General features: G+C 32.1%; 1 protein-coding gene across 1 annotated transcript in view; it reads right to left on the bottom strand.

Annotated features, from left to right (window-relative positions):
* The window catches only part of HERC2 (HECT and RLD domain containing E3 ubiquitin protein ligase 2), a 227008-nt gene that overhangs the window by 139776 nt on the left and 61120 nt on the right, over window positions 1–26112 (bottom strand). The window contains 13 exon segments of the mRNA XM_074300310.1: window positions 1316–1500; window positions 4677–4855; window positions 7499–7623; window positions 7773–8001; window positions 9956–10156; window positions 11295–11488; window positions 14499–14750; window positions 17177–17290; window positions 17493–17650; window positions 18621–18772; window positions 19496–19584; window positions 19587–19683; window positions 22720–22893. Of these exon segments, the coding sequence (XP_074156411.1) occupies window positions 1316–1500; window positions 4677–4855; window positions 7499–7623; window positions 7773–8001; window positions 9956–10156; window positions 11295–11488; window positions 14499–14750; window positions 17177–17290; window positions 17493–17650; window positions 18621–18772; window positions 19496–19584; window positions 19587–19683; window positions 22720–22893 (2149 nt within the window).

The raw sequence follows: 26112 nt of genomic DNA, 5'->3' as shown, positions 1-26112 counted from the left end.
TTGTGAAATCCTAACAATCAGCCTAAAACATAATAAACATGTGGCCTTTTTAAAAAACTCTTTTCAGCAATAGCAATACATATAATTTAGATTATTTAAATTGCTATCCTGTGATATCAAAGAGGTTTTGTTTTTTTCCATGAAAATTCTAACTTTTTTAATCGATTTGGTTATTTTCCATTTTAAAACCTAGTAGCATATTCATTTTCATCTGTTCTTATCTACAAAATCTTCTTTTGTTAGCTTGACAGAGAAAGAGAGAGAGGGGGGGGAGAGAGAGGGGGGGAGGGAGGGAGGGAAGGAGGGAGGGAGGGGAGAGAGAGAGAGAGAGAGAGAGAGAGAGAGAGAGAGAGAGAGAGAGAGAGAGAGAGAGAGAGAGAGAGAGAGAGTATATGTGTGTGTGCATCTTTTAGAAAGCCAATCTTAGTCATGGGGAAAAATGCTTTCACTGAAAGAATTTAGGTGCAAATATATTAAAAAATGAAGCAAGGGCAAGTCAGCTGAGGTGGAAGAATTTACTTAAGTGATTTCTTATTTCAATGAGGAGGATGCTCTCAGGAAAAAAAAAAATTTGGAAAGTCCTCCATGAACAAAGTGAAATACACTGTATACAAAGTAATAGCAATAGATTAACTAGATGTAAATGACCATTATTCTCAGTAATATAATCATCCAAGATTACTCTAAAGGACTTACGATGAAAAAGCCTATCCATACCCAAAGAATGACCTGATTGAGATTGAACATAGATCGAAGCCTTCTCTATTACTCTCTCTTTCTTTTTTTAAACTTAATTTATCTTAAGGGTTCTTATTTTCATTAGAGTGGGAAATCTATCTTTCATAATTTGACTTATGTTTGTTATGCATAACTTCACATGTGGTTTCCTAATTGTGAGCAGGGATAAGAGAGAGAATCTAGAACTCAAAAATCTTAAAGACAAATTTAAAACAAAGAATTTTTTAATGTAACTGGAAAAAATATTAAATAAATGACTTCTTGTTTCTAAAGAGTAATAGTTCTCAATCCTCTAATTTGTTAAGCATATTATAACCCTGATATATTTACTATACTTAGTTTGAAAAAACAATTTACTAAAAGAAAAACAACTTGTATTGTCTGACATAATATGTATTCAAGTTTGAAAATACAAATAAAAATCTTCAATGGTTGTAATAAAGATATCCAATATGAAAAATGAGGTGAAAATGATGTTATTAATTTTAAATCAGTCTTTTATAAGAGCATTCAACTCCAAATCAAAAAGTATAAATAATAGACATCTTAAACACCACAAAAAAATTAAACTACTTACTAAAGGAATTTGAGACTTGACCACCACCGTCTCCTGGATATAGTTTACTGACTAGCAGACGCTGAAAACGAAGCAACAAATCCAGGGAGGCAGATCTGTCTTGACTATATTGATCATGTTCTAAACAGGACAAAATTCGACGAGCAACATCTTTCAATTTGGCTATTGTCTGGGAAGCAATATTTCTAAGTGAAATAAAAGAATGATTTTTTTTAAATGTTATTAAATTGGGCAAAAAGGCTATGATATTTTCTGAAAAACATCATACAATTCTACTGTTATTCTAAATTTGCAATTTAAAAAAATTTAACATATAAAATAAAACACAGTATGTATTCTATTATAGTAACTTCTTTCACCAAATGTTCTCAAATTGGTATTATAATCTGAACTGTTATCAAAGAGAATGTCATATACCACCAAAGTGTTCATTGTTAGTGATGTTATAACATTTTATGATTTTTTTGATCCAAACCTGTAATTTCATTGGTGTAGACAAATCTTTAACATAAATTCTCTCTACCAATACATTTTTGGCACTACTCTGCAGCTTTCTTAAGATTTAAAAAGTTGTGTGAAACACTAAGAGATTAGGATAGGTGGTTTGCCCAAAGTCTTTTACACTTATAAGCACTACAGAAAACTTATACAGTATAAGATTTGTGAAGTCAGAAGAAAAATAAATTTTGAAATTAGTATTGAAGCTTTTTTCATGCAGTAAAGAAGCAATAGAGTTAAAGTCAAAAAACATGGATTTGAATTACAGCTCTGCTACTTACTAAGATTGGGTAAATAAATGAACCTATTTAGTCATTATAAGTTTCCTCATCTTAAATAAATAAGGGAGGTTGGAATTAGCCTCCAAATTTCCATCCAGCTCTAAATCCTATGATCTTAAAATTATCACTAGAAATCTGGATATCATACAATGAACTTGAAATATTTCACATTCTAACTCACCAATTCTCCCATCCTGTGATACTGATAAATAAAAGCTCTTTATGAATCAAACAACTATATTCTGGAAAAGCTAGGCTCTACTCATAAAGCAATAGATAAGTGCTTCATGTACAAAGCACTGATTTAGGAATTGGAGATACAAAGAAACCATTCCTTTTCCTCAAGGAATAATACTTCCTCCCTATTTAGAATGGATACAACATTCACAAATTATACTAAATACATTCAAAGTAACATAGAGGGCATGAACTAGTTTGGAAGCCTTGGGAGTAAAGAAAGGGAATAGACACAATAAATGCTATAGAAATAGAATCAACAAAATGTGAAAATTAACTGAAGGGATTGAGAGATACCAAATTACCAGGATGATGAAGAATTTACATATTTTAAGGACTTAACCCTTTCTATTATTTTTCATATAAATTTATCTTTATATTTTCATGTTCACTTTACAGGTTTTGAAATAGAAACAGTCACATAATCAGTATTAATGTTTGCAATACACAGTTGCCATCTACCCTCTGTTAAAGTTATGTCATGGGGAGAAGTAGTCCATGGTTCTCAGAAGGAAAGGATGATGTACAATCAAGCTGAGTTAAAAAGTGGGCCAAAAATAAAACAAAAACCTACTGGAGTATTCAGCAACAGGATTATCCTATAAAAATAAAAACGCATCAGCAGCTAAGGCTAGCAATCTGACCTACTCATTAGTTTCTATATTTAAAAAAAGACTCCAAAATATTGGCCATCCTTCTGTTCACCCTGAAGTATCTGTTATTTTCAAAGGACCTGTTTCATTTGGTTCTGAGTCATGAAAGCAGTATATTTTCTCTAAATTTCAAAAGAGAAGTTTTCAAAAAAGGAAAAAAGTTAATCTTTGTCTTCTTAAGATAAAGTCTAAATAAACAGGAAGCTGGCTTCATTCATACATATTAAGAGGGGAAGTTGGGGGCAGCTAGGTGGCGCAGTGGATAGAGCATCAGCCTTGAATTCAGGAGGACCCGAGTTCAAATTTGGTCTCAGACATTTAACACTTCCTAGCTGTGTGACCCTGGGCAAGTCACTTAACCCTACCTCAGAAAGAAAAGGGGAAAAAAAAAAAAAAAAAAAAAAAAGAGGGGAAGTTGGTGAGGATTATTCCCAGAATGGGGGAGTTTGCCTCTGAGACACTCCTTATATTGACTATCCATCTATCTAAAGAAGTCTGCACTTTCACATCTACAAGCAAGACACAACAAAATGGAACACCATGATTTCTAACAGGTATGGGACATCCAGATAAAGGAGTATATATTTGCTACTACTTTTTAGTCACATAAATTTATATGTTAATGCCACATGTACCCTTGAGAAATCTACCTCCATTTCTGAAAACATCACCTAGAAGATTAATTCAAGAAAACTAATAACTGTATGGAAAAAAATATAAAAATAATGGTTAGCAAAATTCCTCTTGCTCACTTTCAATCCACAAAGCCTGAGAAACAGTCTCGTCTGATCAGAAAGACTGGCGCTTCTTAGAGATGCTGAAGAATAATACATATAAGGACTCATTTTCCATTTTATGGATAACCATTAGAATCTGTACCTGACATTAAAATTTCTCCTAACAGGAAAGCATGAATCTATTAAAGTAATATGTTGGGCAAATGAAGGCTTTTAAAATGCCAAATAATGGACTTTTTGTTTTATCTTAAAGTACAAATGAAAGAAGCTCTAGTGTTTTATCTCACCAAATCAAAAGTTCTAAATTTACTTAGTCAATCAACAAATGAAAACTACTGCTGTCTTATTGATCAATTCATTGGGATTCTTCTTCCTCTCTATTATATCTTGCTTAACATGAATTGATCAGAATCCTTTAATATACATAGGACTCAGTATGCCAGGGTACTCCAGGTACACCTTAATTTTAGCACTGCTACATAAGCATAGAATAAGTCCAACTGTTTCACTGGCATTCATGACCATAAAAGCACAATAGGTTTTCAGGGAACATTCTAAAATTACTTCTAGGTTTTATTCCTGCACCATCCCTGATAAAGCTACTATCCACATTATTATTTTAGATCCCTTCCACTTCTGTCTAATCTCATCAAAAGTACCTTCATAAACTTTCTAATGCGTGGAATGATCTAAGTTACCTTGGTTGACTGCTTTAGCCAACGTTCTTAATGAGCAGCAAAGGACCAATATATTTATTCTTGCTTCACCTCAACCCTAAAATTTATAGAAGAGTGATGCTGATTTTAAATCTGCCCACTGTTCCCACAGGACGTGAAGTAGCTGTCTGATCTGATACTCCTCTTGGATGAAAGAAAAAAAGCTTAGTAGAGACAATAATTCATGCCAAGACTCATATGATATTTTTCTGCTATCATGCTTTTAAAAGACTATTTACCTAAGAAGCTGTTGTATTAGTTGAACCAGAGGTAAACTCTGTTTTCCGGCAGATTCATAAATTCCTGTATTAATAAGGTCTTTATCTAATGGCGTCCTACTCCGATGAAGTGTTGAAGCATTTGCTTCCTGCTCATCAATCTCTTTTTCCTTCTGGGCTTCTTTTTTTGCTTCAATATCCTATAACAAATAAAAGAGTGAAATGTTAATGTTTCTTATTAGCAAACTAATCTTACTAGCAGTCTAGAAAAGAAAACAGCAAAGTCAAGTAACTGGATTATCTTAACTCAAAAAAGAAGAAACAGAAAGATTCTAAATAATTCTTACAGAGAATGAAAATTTAGCATATTTAATAAAAATCATTCAGTACAGAAATAAATTGTCTTGATATGGCATAATTAAGCAAAACTGAGGCCCAAAATAGAGGCCTTATACCATCAACATTGACAAATTTCATATCCTTAATTTCTCCCTCTCTTTTTCTGTCTACCCATTCTGCTTCAAGATCTTACATTCTTAAGGCTTCAATCAATGCAGATAATTATCAATCCCTAGCTAAAATATTCCTCCTGATCTCCAATTCCATATTTTCAAATGTCTGCTATATATTTCCATTTATACATCAAACTACTTCAGATATAGCTCAATTTCTCCCCTTCATACTCCCAAACGAGTTCCACTTCTCAATTGCTTTAATTGTTAATTGTTCTTTCAGCCATCCAAGTTTGCAACTTCTCACATATTTTACTTCTTTATTCACCCATCCCTCTCCATCAAGTCAGTTACCAAGTCTTATAAAAGTTTCCTTCAAAAAATCTCTCACATATCTCCATTCAAGTTTCCACTGCTACAATCTAAATAACTTTTTTAAACTAATGCTTAAATCACATCAATATCTACAGTCTCTTTCACCTCATATTATCTTAAAGTACTGCCTTAAAAAAAAAATAATAAAATAAAGTACTGCCTTTTTTGTATCAATCAGATCAAAACTTTTATTGGCTCATTTTTTTACAGAATAAAATACAAATTTCTTACTCTTACATTCCAGGTTGTCCAAAATTAAACCCTGATGTATGAAGCATTCCAGGTATCTCTCCTACTATCTCTTGCAAGTATTTTATGCAAATTTCATTTACCTCCACAAATCCTTTTCTTGATCACCTAAGTCAGAAGTCATACTACCTATGAATTTCTACTGCAGACTTAATTCTTAATTTCTTAAGACTTGGTTACTTCTTTCATTAATTTTCCATAAAAAAAATACCTATTCATTCTATTTTTTATAATATTTGACCAAAATACTGTGAAATTCTAATAAAAGAAATTAAGTAAATCTCTTTAAGTCTCAATAATAATATATATTCTTTGTATTAAATAAAAAGGGAGGATTAATGAAAGAAAACCCTTAAGAGATTTGAAATTATTTTTAAAAATTATTTTTCACACGTATATGTATAGAAGATGACAGAAAATATACTATAGCTTTAATAATAGGTTTATATGGCACATCCAAATATGAAATTTTCCCAGAAAGATACATATAAAGGTAGTGGAAAGGTTTGAAGAAATATTCTCAGAAATGCATTGGCAAGACTTTTTAAATAAGACTCCATTGATTCCCATTATTGAAAGGGACTGTATCCACCCTAATTGAATCATGAATATGACAGAAATTTATAACTATGTGAGCAAAATTTACCTGGAATTAAAACATTCTTTATTAAATAAGCCTAAGAAAAAAATATACACTTAAGTTAATTCTGCAATTCTCAGGGGGAAAAAAATCATCACTATCAGGTCTCCCAAGGTGTTCCTCTTCCTATTTTTCATCATATTGCTGATTGGTCCTTCATTCTCAAAGAGGACCATGACATCATGGAGGTGATGCCATGACATACAAGTGGATTTCAGGGAAGAAGGGCTTGCAAAGTCACCAACCATCTAGGTTAAGTGGCAAGAATCAGGACAGCTAGAGATGGCCCTGGATATTTATAACGATAAAACAGTCTGTTCCTTTAAGAAGATACCTAGGGACTCTATAAGAGACACATGTTTGCAAGGTCAAACCGAAACAGAATAAAACATAGACTAGTAAGAACATAGAATACACATCCTACTGCAGAAAATTGAGAGTGCTAATACCATTATTTCTCATTCTGAAGAGCAGAGACAATTATATTGTAAGTTTTTTCTTTTTTGAAAAGATGGGGTCCTTTTACTACTGCTTATTTTAGGTCAAGTGATGCATTTTCTCTTTTGCTCACTCTCTCTCATCTCATATTTTTCTAGAGATCAAAAGATTACAAGACATTTCATGTTTCTACCCAACCAGAATCTACAATATACCTCAAAACAAATGGTCAAATGGATCCTTCCAAACTGTCTCTCTTCATTATTTTGTCCTAACTTTCTAGAAGCATTTTTCACTGCAAACTGAAGCCTCTACTTTTGTGCTCAATATTGTGTATGTCTATTTGAAGCCTTCATTGTTTGCCTTTCTTGTTTCTTCTCTATCTGATTATAATATATATGATTACCAGAGAATGTTAAAGCTAAATTTTTATGCAAAGTAATCATCTGAGTAAATTCTTACACAATGATATGCATATTGCATGTTCAAAGAAAGAAGTATAAAAGTATGAGTCACTGGGTACAATCCACACTAATTGACTATAAGATGCCAAATTCAAAGAATTCTTACAATAAAAGATGCATTTATTAACAAAAAAAAAGTTTTCACTTATACATGTATTTGCATATAATCTACACACATATACACACACACCATATCAAGAAAAAAAGTTTTTTGCCAGATTATACCTGGATTTCTGCAGTAATGGCAGCATTTAAGGCTGACTCTAATCCTCCATCAGCCATCAAACTGCCTACAAGAAGATCAATCATAAAACGACGTCCTGGGCTTACATTCATGTCATTTCCTGAAACTTTAAAAAAAAAAAAAAAAAAAAAAAAAGGGAAGACTTGAAATGAAAGCAAATCATTTCCTTTCAATGTTTGAAGGTTAAGTCTGTAAAGCTTCTGCATCTTTTATCTATTTTTTTTTTTCTAGTCCCATATCTATTTCCAAGCCTACCTGCACTGGGTAAGAGAGCTGAAAGAGCCCTTGCTCTTTCCTCTGCAGTTGGAAGCAGCACAGACCATCCACTCTGCAGTACTGCTTGAGCAGCTGATTGCACTGTATTAAGAACTCCAGCATTACTTGCTAATGTTACAACTGTCTGCTTCAAGCTATTCAAGAGCACACTTCCCAGACCCAATCCAAGACATTCCGGATCAACCTGGTGACTAATAGCAGCATGCAACTGAAGAAAAAAAAAAAAAAAAGCTAATTTCACTCATACTTGGAACAATTAAATGAAAATCTATCATCAAAATTCTAAGAACACAATAGAGTAAAACTTTATTATAATGTTAATCTAAACAAAAACAGTAATTTATATTTATATTTATATAGCACATGAGAGTTTAAATAGGACTTTCTTCACAATGACTATTTCCCTACATTACATACCAGTAAACTAAAGCTTCAAGACCTAAAGGGTCCTTGTCCAAGGTCATAAAGTTTAGGAGCATTAAAGGAGGTTTTTGAACTTCAGGCTTTAACAACAAATTTTCATATATTCCATCTGTCCCCAATAAATTTTAAAAGCACTTTCAAAAATTAACTAATTCCTTCAATGTCATCTCCTCCACAAAGTGTTTTCTATACTTTCTCCCCATTCCCATCAGTAAGAATCTGTCGTCACCATCAGATTTTAGTTTTGCCTTATGCCTCCCCTTATAGTCTTATAAAGTTTCATTTTTATTTATTTTTGTTTACCATACCTTCATTAGATCATAAAATTACAGACTGTATCTCATCTAATTTTTATCTCTCTCTTTGTACCTGGAAATCTGCATATATGTGTTTTTGACAGCAGCTTTAACAGATAGGAATTTAATGTCTGCTACTGTTAAATTAGAGTTACACTGATTATAAGTACCTCAAAATACCCAGGTTTAAGTCAAATTGTGGGTTGAATCATCATCACCTTTAGTAATTTTTGGCATTCAAATATTTAACCTTATCATAGTCTATGAGACAGGAAGTTGTGGCCCAGGAGTAAAAAAATCATGGAATTCCTCAAGAAGTTCAAAATTCCAGCTCTGCCATATTCCAAATCATGTAAACTTTCAGTCTCAATTAGTCTTTATGAAACACAATTACAGATATTATCAACTTCAAAGCATTATCATGAAGGAAAGAATCTATAAATGATAAGAATAATAATTCTTTTGGAAAGGAGGAAGCACTAACAGAATCAATTCAAATCAATAAAGAAGTGTTAGCTCTGGCTCCACACAGAGCACTTGTTTTTGGTACTAGAAGCAACACACAAGTTTTTTTTTAGATAAAGACATTACTGAAATCCTGGATTTGGGCTGTCTGGTGGTAAGATAGTAAGTACACAGATAGAATACAAAGTAGGTGTTTTAGAAAACTGCAAAAACCAATTACTTCATAAAATAGTACATAAGAGTCACAGAATATTCACAGAACCACAACTAGCAAACAGCATGAGATTGCAATGGAAAGGTAGAGCAATAAGCAGCCTAAAACAAGCCTAGAAAAACAAATAAAACAATCTGATGTTTACTTAACAGGGAAGAAAGATACTGTAAAATATTTTCAGCATTAAGTTGATATAATTCAGGCAGACAGAAATTGAAGTATATACCAGGTAGTGGCAGATTAGCAAAAAAACTCAATCAAACTAAGAAGGCCTATCTGAAAAAACTGAGTTTCAAAAAAATTAAATACAAATTATATAAATATAAATTAAAATGAACTTTAAATATTTTTCTTTGTTTCTGCTAACTCTGTAAATGCAAATTTTAATAGGTTTAAATTTAAATAAAAGAAAAACAAAATGTGTATTCTTTCATTCTCCTGACTCTTGACTTAAGTGACCATATAAGCCATATCTTTTTGAATACAAATCATAAATTCTAATAAATGTGGAGACAATAAGTCAAATTCAGAAAAAAATTATCCTAACCTTTAAATTTTCCTTTACTATGCTTTAATTATAACTCAATTATTTCCATAAATCATCAAAACAATTTATATTCCCTTACTATTGCCATATCTCACATTTGAGAAATTTGCTAATAATTTATATAAAATATTAGAAACGTAAAAATGTCTTCAATTACTTTATAAATATTCTTAAGAATATCTCAGTAGACACTTGAAAAAAAAAGAATATAAGATACCTGAAGTCTCAGAAGGTTCAATGTTGCCACTGCCATACATTCTTTCTCCTGTGGTGGTGGCCAGTCAGAGGTGCCATCCATTCCCTCACTTACTTGTCGTAATAAGAGATCCAACTGCTCAAATGTCATTGGACAAACATCCACCACAAAAGGTACACGTAGGCCAATGGACCACTCAGAACAAGAAGACCAAGCAAAACTCTATATATAAAATATAAATATCTAAAATAAATCTCCAAAATTCAACTCAATATATTAACAAAAGATATAGTCGGTTAAGAATACAGTCATTAATCAATGCTTGATAACTATATCTGACGTTTTTAATAATTATTTCCTCTTTAATCTTTTTTTTCTTCAAATGAACCCTAATTGTTCAAATTCTCTAAAACTCCCTATTTTCCAGATGTTTATAGCTATAATTCTTTTGGTTATATACCTTCACTCTAACCTTGTTTGTAATATAAAACTCTTTTTAACCTTGTTGGTAATTCTTAGATGATAATTTACTATGTGGGGGAAAAAGTCATTGCTACTTTTTGAATATAAATTCTAAATTTTTTTAAAAAAACTAATAACTTCCTTATGAGGTATATATAAATAACAAAATTGACTGCTAGTTCTTAAATACTAGCGTTTATTCTCTTCACAACTAAAACAGAGAGGAAAAAAGTCAATTTTGCTATGATAGTCACACAAACTATTTTTAAACTTCTGAAATAAGGTATATCCTGTACAATTATATTACTAAGAATTCTACATAATAATGATGTATTAGGATCAATAGTAACAATTATTATCAATTCTATTCCTTAAAGAAATCACAGCTAGTTGAAAGCTACATTGAAAAACTAACATTGGATATTATCACTAATACCATTCCTACAAATAAGCAACTTTTCATTCAGTTAGCTTTATTCATTCTAGATGTTTCACTTAAATGACTTTTTTAATGCATTCCATTTCTTAAGACCACCGAGTTATTCACTCTTCTTGTAATAAAAATATGAATATAACTTCATAATTCTTAGTCCAGAATACTAGTTTTTAGTTCCTAAGGAAGGCAAATCTTCATTTTATTCATATAAACAGTCTACTGAAACTTCATAAATTTGGAGACAAATATGTCCAAATTTAGAAAAAAAAAATGTATCCTTATCTTTACATTTTATTTTACTATATTTTAATAGATAGTTGTAACTCAATCTATCATCTAAGTGATTAATGTCTTCTCTTCTACTCAAGTAGAATCAAATCCTAATTTAAAATATCAAATAAGGATTTTTTTTCTTTTTATTCTTTTTAAACATATTTTAAAGCTGAAACTTTCATTGTTTACCTGAGCAGGCCCACAAGCAATTCCAACTATATGTTTTGTATCTAATCCTGGCAATGCAGTAGGTTCAGGTTTGGTAATCCGAAGGGTGTCAAAGTGCTGACACTGATCATTACTCCCCCAGCTATGAACTTCGCTATCCTCAGTAAGTGCTAAACAGTGTGTAGAACCAGCAGCTACATCAACCACTTTTTTACCTATGGGACAAAAAAAAGTTCAAATTTGCAATTAATTTTAAAATTCTGGTAGCAACTAAGATAACTTATAGCATATCATAATTTGTTTTACAGTTAAACTGTTTTATATATCCATTTGTTAACCAGAAACTCTCAATAAATTTAAATATATCCTGTAAAGTTTTTTTGGGGTTTTTTGTTTTTTTTTTTTTTTTTTTTTTTTTTACAAATTTACATTTACAAATAGGAAACTTTGAATAAAACAAGTTAAGTGATTTGACCAATGATACAGGATTGACTGAATTCAATAAAGGTTAATTAAGCACTTTATTTCTACATAAGTCCATGTTAAACACCATTAGGCACTAATGGACAACAAAGCCACGATTTAGAATCTTGTGCCTTTGAGAGTGGTATTTCCTCTACTACAGGAAGCAGCCTCTCAAGAAAAGAAAAGTATTAAAAAAATCAGAAAATAACCCAAAAGTAAAATTAAGTGCAATTTAATTTTTTATTATTTAGTAAGACTCAACTAGATTTTAAAGATTATTTCTAGGTTTTAAATAATGTTGCTTACAAACTACAAGTTTTAAGTCCCAATAGCCTAAGCAGTAAATACTGAAGACATTGTTAAGTTCACCGCTCTTTACTAAACTTCTCCCTGATTCAGATAAAAGTTTGTTAAATTTATATATATTTTTTGGCTGAGGCAATTGGGGTTAAGTGCCTTGCCCAGGATCACACAGCTAGGAAGTGTTCAATAATTTTCTTATCCCCTCTTCTCTACTTGCTCTATCACATCACTTCTCAAAAATAACTTTTGCTTTTCAAGCAAGCTCTTTCAAGGAAATTCTTTTTTTCCTGAAATGCCTTGTTGAAAACAACAACAAAAATTCCTTTAAGAAATATTAGTAGTTTGAATGCAAATGTAAATGTTAAGAAATACATTAATTTACAGGTGGTAGAACAAGAAACACAAAGTCAATTTCCTAAAAGATCAAAATACCTCAGCTGAAACTAAAAAGTTCCCAAATAAATGAAGTAGCAGCTGTGCTCTGAGCATAGAAAGCACAACCTACATCACAAACTTCTATGAAATATGAGTAAAAAATGAAGAAAGTAAAAGAAATCTGAGGATACAAGAATTATGTTTGGTCAGCATACACCAAAAGAATATAACTGAGAAAATGTATTAGTTCACTAAAAGGAAAAATACAAACAAAAGAGTAAATGAGTATACTGCTGTAAATCTGATCAAGTGCAGTAATAACAAATTACAGCTCAATTCCTCTAACAATTATTAAGTGTACAGTGAGGAGATAAGATGCTTAATCAGGCATAGTCCTTACCCTCATGAAACCAAGTCTATGAGCATTATGCAACACATGTTAAAAATAACTTCAAAACAAAATATTGATATAAGTGCATAGGAATATACAGGCAAAGTATTCCGTGGAAAGTCTGAAGAGAGAATTTAATTACCAACTGGAGAAATTTGAAGAATTATAAATATTAACTTTCAATAATATGTAACTTATCTTTTTTTTTTTTTTTGCTAAGGTAATTGGGGCTAAGTGACTTGCCCAGGGTCACACAGCTAGGAAGTGTTGAGTGTCTGAGGCCACATTTAAACTTGAACTCAGGTCCTCCTGACTTCAGGGCTGGTGCTCTATCCACTGCACCACCTAGTGCTCCTAATATGTAACTTATCAAAAGCAGTATAAAAATGCTTCTTTTAAAAATAATTGCCAAAATAATTATAATGTGGACCCCTCTGGCACTGATGAATTCTATGGAATCCTCAGAATAATGTTTTGAAATGTGTAAAATATAATAAGATTTATAAAGGAAACCAACTACACTGAAATACAGTCATCAAAAAACTTTTTAAATGAGGTCATGAGCCCCAGATTTAAAAAAAACTGCTCTAAACTCTCTTCTATGCTCTCTCAATTTCTAGGTGCCACAGTGTAATGTTCTGTTTCTCTAAAATGTAATTGTTCTCTGGGAGCAGATTTCTTGGGGAGCTTCTGGAGGCAGCTTTAGTTTCAGTTCAGTTCAATAATCCCAAAATGCAGCCAGGAGTTAAAGTCCAGATCCTTTAAAAAATCCCGAATCTTTTCCTGGGCCCCATTAGCTTTCTTAGAAGCCTATCTCTCTCCTTGGTTCTCTAGAGCTCTTGTCCCAATGTCTCCAGCCAGCACAAAAGTTGAAGTGGAAATGAATCTTGACTCTTCCTCCCAGAGAGTGGGCTTGTGGGTTTCTGATCTCTGACTTGTGAATCTCCCAGAAGTCAATCCCAAAGTCCATGAGTGGGCTTGTCCTTTTATATGCTCTCTTAAAGGTGTGAAAGGTATGGACTCTAAACTAGAGAACTATTAAATACCATGCTAAATTAGACAACTGACTTAGCACCTTGTAAGAATCCTAACACCACAGTGCTCATTTTAAAAAATTAACTTAAAAGGAATTGAAATTTATTCATTTATATTTTACATAACTGCACATGTATAGTCTACATGTGATTGCTTAGCATATCTCAGGGAAAAGGGAGGAGAGGAAAGTTAGAAGAAATACAATTTGGTACCCAAAACTTTAAATAAAAATGTTTTTTAAATTAGAAAAAAAATTTATTTGCACTAAATAAATGAAAAGATGTGTATAAATGTATACACATTAAATATATATATATATTTGCACATATACATATGTATTAAATTTTATTTATAGGATAATTTGTACTTGTTCTTTAAATACAGAGACTAAAATAAGCACACCATGTGACACCAGTCACTGTAAGAATCTAAATTTATTTAGTTGGTATTTGTCATATTGTGAATACCTGCAATTAATAATGATGAGTGATGGTTTTTAATCTAAAGAATGTAAATTTAATATAAATTTTAGTTTAAAAATATTAAAGCCTTCAAAGAAAATTATCAAAGAAGCCAGCTCTATCCTATTTCTATTTAAGGAGAAGAGGTAAAAAGAAACAAACAACAAATCTTGCTTTATATTTTGCATTACTGACCTTGTAAGCCTTCTAACAGTTTCGGATATCGAACATGCTCCTCTGTTCCATGCCCAAGTCTCTGATTGTCACCTTTTCCCCATGAGTAAACTTGACCATCTTTCGTTAAAGCAACAGAAAATTGACTCCCACAACGTACTTTAACAACATCTAAATCTTGAAGTTTTTCAATTAATTTTGGTGTTTTACAACCATCACTACCACCTCTTCCTAGTTTTCCATAATCACCATCGCCCCAAGACCAGACTTGACCTGGAAAAGAAAATATGACACTTATTTCTAGATATACTACATTTTCATAATGTTGTTGCAGACATATCAAAATATGAACTGTCAGATTCCTAAGAAAACTGAAGTTATTTTAGAACAACAAAAAAAAATCTAGCCTCAACTTTGCATATAAAAACCTGACAATAAATATTAAATTGAGCAATCTCTAATTTACAGTTAACAATTCAAACAGACATGGAATTAACATAGAAAAGGAAAAAAAATAACTAAATAGAAAGGTCACTGGAGATAAAAATAAGAACTTGAATTTTACCTGCTTTGACGTCAATTAAGTACTTCTTTAACAAAAAAAAAACAAAAACAAAAAAACTCTTGACTACCACTAATATGAAAACATAATAAGCCATTCTGGAAAACAGTTTAGAACTATGCTCAAAAAGTTATCAAAATGTGCATACCCTTTGATCCAGCAGTGTTTCTACTGGGGTTATATTCCAAATAGAACTTAAAGGAGGGAAAGGGACTCACATGTGCAAAAATGTTTGTGGCAGCCCTTTTTGTAGCAGCAAGAAACTGGAAACTGAATGGATGCCCATCGATTAGAGAATGGCTGAATAAATTATAGTATATGAGTGCTATGGAATACTATTGTTCTATAAGAAATGACCAGGAGGATGATTTCAGAGAGGCTTACACGGAACTGATGCTAAGTGAAATGAGCAGAACCAGGAGATCACAATACACAGGAACAAGACTATTCAATGATCAATTCTGATGGACATGGCTCTCTTCAACAATAAGATAATTCAAACCAGTTCCACTTGTTCAGTGATGAAGAGAGCCATCTACACCCAAAGAGAGGACTATAGGAACAGAATGTGAACCACAACATATCATTCTCACTCTCTCCATTATTATTTGCTTGCATTTTGTTTTCTTTCTCAGTTTTTCTCTTTCTTCCTTCTTGATTTTTTTTTCTTGTGCAGCAAGATAACTGTATAAATATGTATGTGTATTTTGTATTTAACATGTATTTTAACATATTTAACATGTATTAGACTACCTGCCAGCTAGGGGAAGGGGTGAGGGAAGGAAGGGAAAATTTGGAACAAAAGATTTTGCAAGGGTCAATGTTGAAAAAACTACCCTTGCATATGTTTTGTAAATAAAAAAGAAAATTAAAAAAATAAAATATAACGTATTTTTCAAATTATTTCATATTTTTTCAGGACACAATTCAAATTCCAAAAATATCTTAATATATTATGGAATGATAAGCCAAATGCATTAAGAACTTTCATGTAAAAATACAGAACTTTTGGAGAGAAACAACTAAGTAGCTGTTCATGGCATTTGGGGTGTTTTAGGACTCAATGGTAAATAATAATATGATGTAGCATCTTCAGCACACTACACCTCCCCAAAAAACTAAAAATCATAGGCTATAGAAATGAAAAAGTATAAAGTCCTAATCTAGGAGTTGGTAGTTCAATTGGACTCTGCTCTAATTAGACTACTATACCTGCAACTATATGTTTGGTTCTACTGTGTATATATGTATATTTTTTAACTGCCTCAAACAAGTTTGAGTATATCCAATATAGGGCAACCATAAAGGTAAAAAGTCTGTAGAACCGATTATATGAGAAATACTTAAAAGAAACAGAATGTCTAGCCCAGAAAAGACTGAGTTCTTAGAGTAATTTATTAAGTTTATGGGATCTTTATTTTGGAATGTAAGTTAGGTGTACAGAATAGGAAATGAAGGAGGGAGGCATGGAAAAGAAATATTGTCATCAATTATTTGAGGATTGCCACAAAAAAAGAAGGCAGACTCATACTTTCCTGAAATTCTTAACATAATATATATAAAACAGAAAATGAAATCCCACCGAGTATTTTTAAATACAAAATTCCCAACTATTTATGCTATTAGAATAATCCATCTAAAACAATTACAAAGAAAAAAGACTGATACAGAAGGTTGTGGTTAAAAAAAAAAAAATACTGGATTTGGAGTCAAAAGAATCTAGGATCAAATCCCAGCTTTGCACTAGTGTGACCTTTGACCTCTTGAGCCTTTAGTTTCCTTATCAACAAAATAAGGAGACTGGGGCCAGTTAACCTCTCTGATCCTCTCAGGATCCATGATTCCAATAGACCATTAACACTTTCCATCTTTGAAAAAGCCACTTAGGGTCTTCATTTATATAAGAAAAATAAAATTTCACTCGACTTAAGACAGGAAGCTAAATTAAATTACCTGATGAGATCATTTCAAAATTTAAGATCTATGACTTTAAGATTTAAAAAAAAAAAAAAAAAAAAAAAAAAAAAAAATCTTTTCAAACTGAAACTCTAATTCCAAAGTTTTTTTTTTTTTAAAAGAATGCCTAGGTTAACAAGCTCTCATTGGGTAAAAATTCATTTTTCCATTTTCTACTCACCATTTTCAGTCACTGCAAGAGTCTGAGCATCCCCACTCCCACAAGATACATCAATAACTTTCAGTCCTTTAAGTCCAGTTACTAGCATTGGAATTGTCTGATCTTCACTTGAGCCTTCAAAATAGAAAGTTCTTTCATATCAATCAATAAGTGAGTATTACCAAATGCCTTTTATGTGTTAAGCACTTCAGCTACAAAAATAAAAGTGAAGTCACTACCTTAAGGAAAATCACATTTGTATCCTTACTGAGATAGAACAAATTTTACCAAAAAAAAGTTATCCTTTAATAATTTTATATTAAAAGTAAAAACATACCATGTCCCAGCCTGCCATAGTTTCCTCGACCCCAGGTATATAACTCTCCTTCAGCTGTAATAGCTGCACTATAAGTACTTCCACATGCGATATGAACTACATGTTTCCCAGCTTGCTTTCCTGAGAGAGCAGATATCATCTTAGGTTCTTCTAGAGGCCTAGTAGTAAGACAGAGAGAATAAGAAAACTTCTAAAAATTTAAATGTTGTTTAATATATTAGGAAATGATAATGTAAAGCACTTCTTGAGAAAGATAATGATTATAACAACTACAAGTAATATTAGTAATCAAAGATATGAAATTACTTCTAAAATTGTTTAATGAAAATACTTTTTTCAAAATGATATATAACATGATTTTTAATGTTTCACAAAATTCACAGAAAAGATTAAATAAATATGAATGCAATTTTAATGTTGTATTTGCAAATTACAGAATAATGATTTCAGAATGGCAAGGCCTTCTCAATGTCTAGTTTAAAATTAATAGTCTATTTATAATCAATGTTACCCGACAAATTTTCAATGGAATCTGGATTATATTTAAAAACATCAACTAAAAGAACTCAACTATATTTTAAATAAACTTTTTTTTTTAAATGTTCTAAAATATAAATGTTGAGTGCAGTTATTCTACTGTCATATGTTCCAAAATACTTCCTCCAGTAACCCATACTGACCTGAACCTTTTCAAATCTCCTAATGCACTTTAAATGTCACTCATACATTAGTATTTTGCACTATCACTTAACTTATGCTTGCATGTCTCCCCAACACACATAACTATATGGAAACTTCACAGAAAGCAAGGATCATATCATATTTCTTGATATTAAAATATTTATTAACTACAAAGTACAAAACACAATGAAAACATTAAAGAATAAAGCTATTCCCAAACAAGAATAGCCTCCTCAATGCTTATTAAAACACAACAACCCCTCAAAAAATACTTGAAAAAATACCACATTCCTAGTCCTTTAGTCTTATTCACAAATAAACTATTTCATAATTAAGTATGAAAGAGGGTTATTATTCTGTTCCAGTCTTTTAGAATTCTAATCTGAAAAGGGATATTTTATATAAAAACTGCTTATTGCCTCACAAAAAAACAGTGATAATACATACACTGTATCACCATGGCCTAACCGTCCACCATCTCCACATCCCCAAGAAAAGACTTCTCCAGTGGCTGCCAAAGCCAGATAATGGTGACCATCTGAATGTGCTGCAATTTTCACAATATTTCTAGAGGCAAGACCTTGAACTAGTTGGGGGCCCTAAACAGGATAAAAATATACCAAAAAAAAAAAAAAAGTCACAAGAAGAGAAATCAGTAAAATAACTTAATACAATTTAGTAATGCATTACATAGCAACAACGCCCCAATTTACTAGCAGCCCTGAATGTCTGAAGTGAGGCTCTTTAGTTCCTCAGTTCTAATGCTGAGCAAATTCTAAATAGTGACTTAGGGTTTTCAACCTGTTTTACTACGAATATCAGATTTTAACTTTTAAAATATAGGAACTTTGGTAGTCTTTTGAGGGAAACATATTAAATAATTTTTAGAGTATATATAAAGCATACTTTATATGAAAACATCTAGAGAACTATTGCATTTCAAGGATATCAATAATGTACTCTAGCCACTTGTTATTCTAGGTTGTTTTAAGTCACCTTTTATAAGTTTTTGCAAAATATTATTTTTGCCTTATCAATGCATTTGCATGGGAAGTTAAGTATAATAGGAAGAAACTAATTTCAAAGTAAACAAAATGATGTAGTAAAATAAAAAAGATAAAAAAAAGAGACCTACAGTGACAAATCAATGACATAGCATGAAATTTATGACCTAAAACAAACCAAAACTATTGAAGTTCAGAAAATGAAGAAATCTGAGAAAATTTTCACCTTGTTATCACTTCAATTACAAATCAAGATTAAGTCAAGAAAAAAAGATTTACATTAGGAAAAAAGCAACAACCACCACCACCACCACCTACCAACGTGTCACTGTTGTAAGCCTGCATGTAAACTCGCCCATTGCGAGACAAAATCAGGAAACGCTTTTCTGCACAGGCAATCTGTGTGATCCCAGATTTGCAAGTCCTTCACATTGAATTGGGCCAATCACATTAGCATAGTATTTCCATCCTATTAAGCCCCAACCTATGACTTCTTGTAAAGATCCCTGTAAGACAATAAATTAATTCAATAAGCACCTAACAAAATACCAGGCATAAATATTTTCTGATGTATTTGATGTAATACATATTTTAAATATTTATTTTAATGAATTATATTAGCATAGCAATGCAACGATCAAATTATCCTGCAGGAAAATGCCTATAATAGGCGTTTCTCATGAATTTTTATTCATATAGAAGAAAAGAAAGTTATATATAAGCATCATAACACTGTTACCCTAAAAACATAAGCTAAAGCTGGTAACATCTTTTGAATGACTATTATGCATTCAAACTTACATCTGTCTTCTTTTTTAATACTGCTTTCCAATAACAAATTCTTCAAAATCTTCTCAACTTCAGATACTTTCAAAACTGGATCACTGTTATAATGGCTTTTTTAGGATTTTACATGGATAGAATGTGTAATATGCAATTAAATTTTGAGCTGGAAGCTTCAAAAGCCTTCACTTTTCTCAGGAACTAAGCTATCATATTCCTTCATCTACTCATATTATTCAACAAACATTCTAAAAGTGCCTACTCTGTATTGGGTTGGAAAAGGTACAAACTTTAAATAAGACATGGTTCTTTGTCTTATAAAGCTTACAATATATTAAAGATCAAAATGAGAAAAAGAGAGCCAATAAAAAGTTTCTTCTATTCAGTAGGCACATGTGGATATGTTGTCCTCACCCCTCTCCTCCAGTAGTACTATCACATGTATTTTTCCCAGTAAAGTGTATGTTCTATTAAGTAGAAAGTAAGACCTTAGAGGATAGGGTCTATTCTGTTTGTGCCTCTGAATCTTTTGGACCTAGTATCATGTCTTGTGCCCTGAAGGTCTTTATTAACTGTTTAATGAAGAGGGCAATCTCCCTGAACAATCAGGAGCAAGGATTACTATCCTTGGACCTTCAGAAAGTAAGAAAGATATATGTATGGTCAAGAAAATCAGCAAAGAGCATTCACTTCATGTCAGAGAACCACAAAACCAGAAAGGCTAAACAAATAAAAAACTACACATTTAATCACCAGAGGCATTCGGAAACCTGTAAAAAGGAAAGATGTTATTATTTAGCAAGACCAATTTTCATCTAGAAAAGAATCTTAAGGAAATCTCCTTTTGACATTAGGTGCTAACAATCATTGAGGCAACCCTGAACTATCTAGAGAGAGAATATTAAGTTCCTAAAAATGACCTTCTAAGCAGTGATAGAGGAAAACGGTGGGACAATTAATCAGAAAATTTCTCAATGTGAATTTGTTGATAAATGATGAAGAGACACAACTTAATGCTTCAAGATTTAAATAATTATAGCTAGAAACTGAGGTACAATATAGAAACAGACAATAGTTCAAACACTTTGGGTAAGATTTTGATTCATTCAATATAGCTTCAAAACAATTTTAAACAATACTTTTAACAACTATAAGTTGATTTAACTTGACCATCCAAATGTCACATGCAACTGGTTTGTTGTCAATTTGCTCCATGAACAACAAAAGAGCTGACAAAGTTAGGGACTTAAACTGCACAAAGTTTAACAAAATAAGTGGCCACTTTATAAAAACAAGAGGACTGATTAAGCTACTCTAACATTTGTGTACATTTGTATTTATACTTATATTTTGTTTGTGATACTGTTGGGCCAAACAGTCCCTCCTATTTCATCAGCTGAAATTTTTCATTTTCCTCATCCTTACACAATGAGGATATCACTTCCAATACCTACTACAAAGAATTATCATAACACTCAAGTGAGATAATACATGTAAAGCATTCTGCAAACCATAAAAGTGTTTATTATTATTCTCAAGTCAAAGAGCAGAGAAAAGGGAACATCCAGTCCAAAGGTTCTCCTGTCAAGACGACGTGAAAAGCATCAGGCTGTGTTGGCACAACTACTAGTTACCAAAGCTGAGGGGCCCCAGGAAGGATGCAATATCTAGAAAAGGAGAAGGCATGGGCAACTAAAGGGATGTTGGCTAAAGCCAACCAATACCAGAGTGCCATACTAGAAGTTCAGAGTTGGAGCTCAGTATAAAGTCCAAGGCAATTTGCAGCAGAGGCTTTTGGGAGTTAAGTATATACTTTAATGCCTAGATACAAGAAATAAAATACTACCTTCCATAATCTTCTAAATTAAATTTAGGGGGACACGTCCTGCCACTGGGAGTAATATTCAAGAAAACAGCTAGTCTTTACAATTTATATCTGAATTCAGAGTTTTCCCAAGTTTGCCAGGTTCAAAAAGATGATTATCTTGAGAAAGGAACAACAAATGTTGCATACAAAAGTTACTAAAAAAAAAAAAAAAAAAAAAAAAAGCTCAGGAGAATGGCATAAAATAGGGAAGAGATTAAGAGATGGCAGTATTAAGTCCTTTAAAGAACTTATTCAGAAAAGCAAATTAAAAGGATGACTAGGAGTCTACAAGGGCAATGACAATAAAATTAAGGTTATTTCTTTGTTTGTTTCCTTACTTTGAGATGTAGTGGACCTGGAATATATAAAAAGGATCTTTTTATGGTAATCTAACCTATGATGAACAATGAAACTGTGGTTTTACTCAGCAGATGGACATTAAGTCCCAGTTCTAACAATGACTAGCTGTATGACCTTGGCCAAGGCATTTTATCTCCTCTATATCCAAGTTTTCTTCTCCAGAAAATAGTGATAACATCACAAGGTTAGGAGGACTGCATCTTGCAACTACAATATGCCATGTGAATTATCGTCATTTTTAATAATATGTAAAAAAAGTCCTTTAAAAATAGTCTTTCTAAACACCCTTTATCATAAGATGCTAAATCTTTAAAAAGTGACAAAAGAGTTCACAACAGTCTACCAAAAATAGTCAATACTTTCAAGAATATTAGTTGATAAATTTCCTATACTAATTAGAAATAGCTTCAAAAGTAACTGCTATCATAACTGGAACAGCAAAAGAAAATGTAAAGAGTTATTAAATTTAACTTCAAAGTATTTTAAATTCCTGACATAATAGTAAGGTAGACAATTTCATTTCAATAAATACCTTATGAGATGTAGGAGAACTACACTGAGGAGGCATACAGGGAGTAGCCAGACGATCTAAATGAGCCATAATCACTACTGCAGTTTGACGCAAATCAATAGCTAATTCATTGTCTTGTGGTAAAGTAAGGTACCTCAAAAAGCTTTCATTGGGACTCAGAAGACCAGACAGCATCTAAAAGAAGGGAAAAAAGTACATTAGTCAAATATTTCAAAAACAATGTAAAAAATATAAACATGCTAATAAATATTTAAAACATTTTCCAATTATTTATATTTTGGTATGGATATAAAAGATACAGTTGGCCAATTTACTTTAATCGTCTCAAACAACAATATTAATGACATGGCTGAATGCTCTGAAAAAATTATAAATACCATTAAGACAGCCTAATGTTCAAATTGATCATTATACAATCTAAGGATTTTTCATATAAAGATATGAATGGAGGCATCAAGCTATTTATGTTTTTCAATTCAATTTAAAGAAATTATCATATATTTCCTGTTTCCAAAGTTCAAGCCACTCTAGTCATCTTTCTATAAAAAATTTGAGAACCTTTTTGAAAAAGATTATCAAAAGTTAATATGTAGCAGGGCTGGAAACTAACTACAACATCGTAGTATTATGTTTTAAATGAAAGACTTGAAAAATAAAAGTAGAATCATTTCAAAGGTTTTAATATGAATCTATAAACTGTATCACTTCACATCTAATGCCAGGGCTCAAATACACAAAAGAAGTTAAGAAGTTGAGCCCCCTTTAGAAATAATATTATGGAGAAAAAGGGATAATACTGAATCTTCTAAGTTTAAACACTTAAAATAAGCTTAATAGAAGGGGAAAAACCTCAAGCATTGGAGGTAGGAAGACTAATAAAATTTGAGGGGGGAAGGTTGAAGTTGAGAAATCAAATGACACCAATCCAGTCAAAAGCAATGACATTTTTCTTTTGATCTACAACTTTTACAATCTAAGCCTCTTATTTTATGATTAATTTCATACAGCTTTGTGAATAACTCAGATGGTTGTCATTTCTTTTTAAATTAGGTAATTTAACTTATAACTCATTTTACAAACTAATTGGGGAAAAAATAAAAATATATCAATCAAGTATTATTTATTAACTGTCTATTACAGACTAGGCATGTGCTAAATAATAGGAATATAAATTTATAATTATATTGGATGTAATTATATTGAATGAAACAAGGCTTTGAGGGAAAAAAAACCTTTACATTCTAAAAAAAGAAACAAGAATACATATAAGTATATACAAAATAACTATGAAAAAATAGAAAGTAATTTTTAAAATTAGCTAAGGAGAAAAGCATTAACTGTTCAGTTAGAAAGGACTAAATCCAGAGGGTAGTAGTTAAGCTGAGTCTTAAGAGAGGGACTCTATCAGTTGGAAGGAGAGAATGTAGGAAGATGCAAAGACACAAAGAATTTAAATGGAGTATTTTGTAAGGAACACAGAAAAGGCTGATTTTGCTGGATTGTAAAGAGTGAGAAAAGTAATAATGAACAATGAGACTGGGAAGACAGGATGGGGCTAGACTGTGAAGAGTTATTAAAGCTAAAGAGAGGAATTTATGTTTGATCCCAGAAGCAACAGGGAACTGACTAATTTTAGTAAATAGGGAAATCACATGGTCAGATCTATGCTTATTAAAAATATTTTGGCAAAAATGTAAAGGATAAACTGAAATAGAGAGAACTGAAGCAGGGAAATAAATTAGGAGGTTATTGCAATAATTTAATTGAAATATTGTCAGGGCATGAATTAATGTGGTGGCTATATGAATAGAGAGAAAGGACTGGGTGTTGCCAGATATTACAACTGATTGGCTATATGTAGTTAGGAAGAATGAAGAATTGAGGTTATGAATCTTAGAGAGCTGAAAGAATGGAGTCTTCAACAGAAATAGGCAAGTCTGGAAAAGAGATGGGTTCGAGGAAAAGATAAAAAGTTCAGTTTTGGACAGGCTGAGTCAAAGATGATTCCAAGATAACCAGTTTAAAATATTGAAGTCTCAACGGGTGATAGGTATTTGAAGCTCAAAGGAGACTGAATCTAGTTTTATAAATCTGTGAGCCACCTACATAGAGATGATAATTAAATCCATAGGAATAGGAAGAAAAAGAGACCATGTTAGATAGAAGAAAAGACTACCATTATAGCTTGGAGAATATTCAAACTGGAAAGTAATAATTAGACAGATAAGAAGGAAAACAAGAGAGCTCTATCATGAAAATGTAAAATAGTCAAAGTGGTCCCAAAGTAAGATGTAACAGATAGCTCAAGAAAAATGAGGAATGCTAAAAGATCATCAAGATTAGCTATCCTGCTACAGTAAAATCCTTTCTGACAGACTGTAATAAACATTTTCTTATCTCCTATGACATCTAACATTAAGTGCCTTGTTCATACTAGGTATTCAATGTGTTACTAAATTGAATGTGAACACACATTAAAATAAATCCATACTTAATAGGGCAATAACTTAATCTCAGGAGTAATTACTTGAAAGATTCCCACAATTATTGCAAAAATGATAAAAATCAGCAGAATTATTTCTTATTATCCTGATCACTGATCACTTAAAAATTAAAACCTCATGCCCACCACCCACCCTTGACAACTACTCTGAGAAAAGGACACAGCTCTGCCTCTGGCTAGAGTAGTGGCTGGGGATGGCACCATAACAAGACAAACAAAATCCCACTACTTGCTGATTCTACTGGGTTTGAGGAATGTCATGATGTCTTCTGATCAAATTAAGCCCTCATGTCTAACCAACACATATTACCTCTCCAGTTTCTGTGACAATGAACCAGCTGCTGTCAAGGGAAAAATGAAGCAGACTCAATGGCACTATCCTCTTCTCAGACTCTCTTGCTCCTTTCCTATTCCCATTCACATTCTATCAAAACCCAATTTTAGATTACTCCCACCATCTCCCATCTCTACTTCCACTCAAATACTGCTGGATGGATCTAGAAATGCCAGTTGTGCCAATTGGGTTCATGACACATATCTGTTATCTTAACTGGGTCCTTATAGGAGCAAAGCCATCCTTCACAAATGTTCTCTGATTTGATCACTCACTACAGCAGATGGTTCTTTTCTCTCCTTTAATATTCCAGGATGCTCATTTTCCTCCTCTCTCATCCAAAGACCTTATATCATACTTTACAAAGCAAGTCAAGGCTACCTGCTATGAGCTCTCTTATCTTTCTCACCCCTTGACAGTACTCCCTCACACTTTCCTCTGGGTTTCTTCAGATCCATGTTTGAAGAAAAGTTGGTCCTTTTTGATGTCAAAGCCACCCCCCCCCTACATGTGCCTTGATTCCATCTCTTCCCTATCTTCTGCTGAAGATTGTCTG

This window comes from Sminthopsis crassicaudata, chromosome 3, assembly GCF_048593235.1.
Source record: "Sminthopsis crassicaudata isolate SCR6 chromosome 3, ASM4859323v1, whole genome shotgun sequence".
In the NCBI taxonomy this organism is placed as follows: domain Eukaryota; kingdom Metazoa; phylum Chordata; class Mammalia; order Dasyuromorphia; family Dasyuridae; genus Sminthopsis; species Sminthopsis crassicaudata.
The sequence above is the reverse complement of the archived record's forward strand: the minus strand, read 5'-3'. Positions and strand labels throughout refer to the sequence as shown.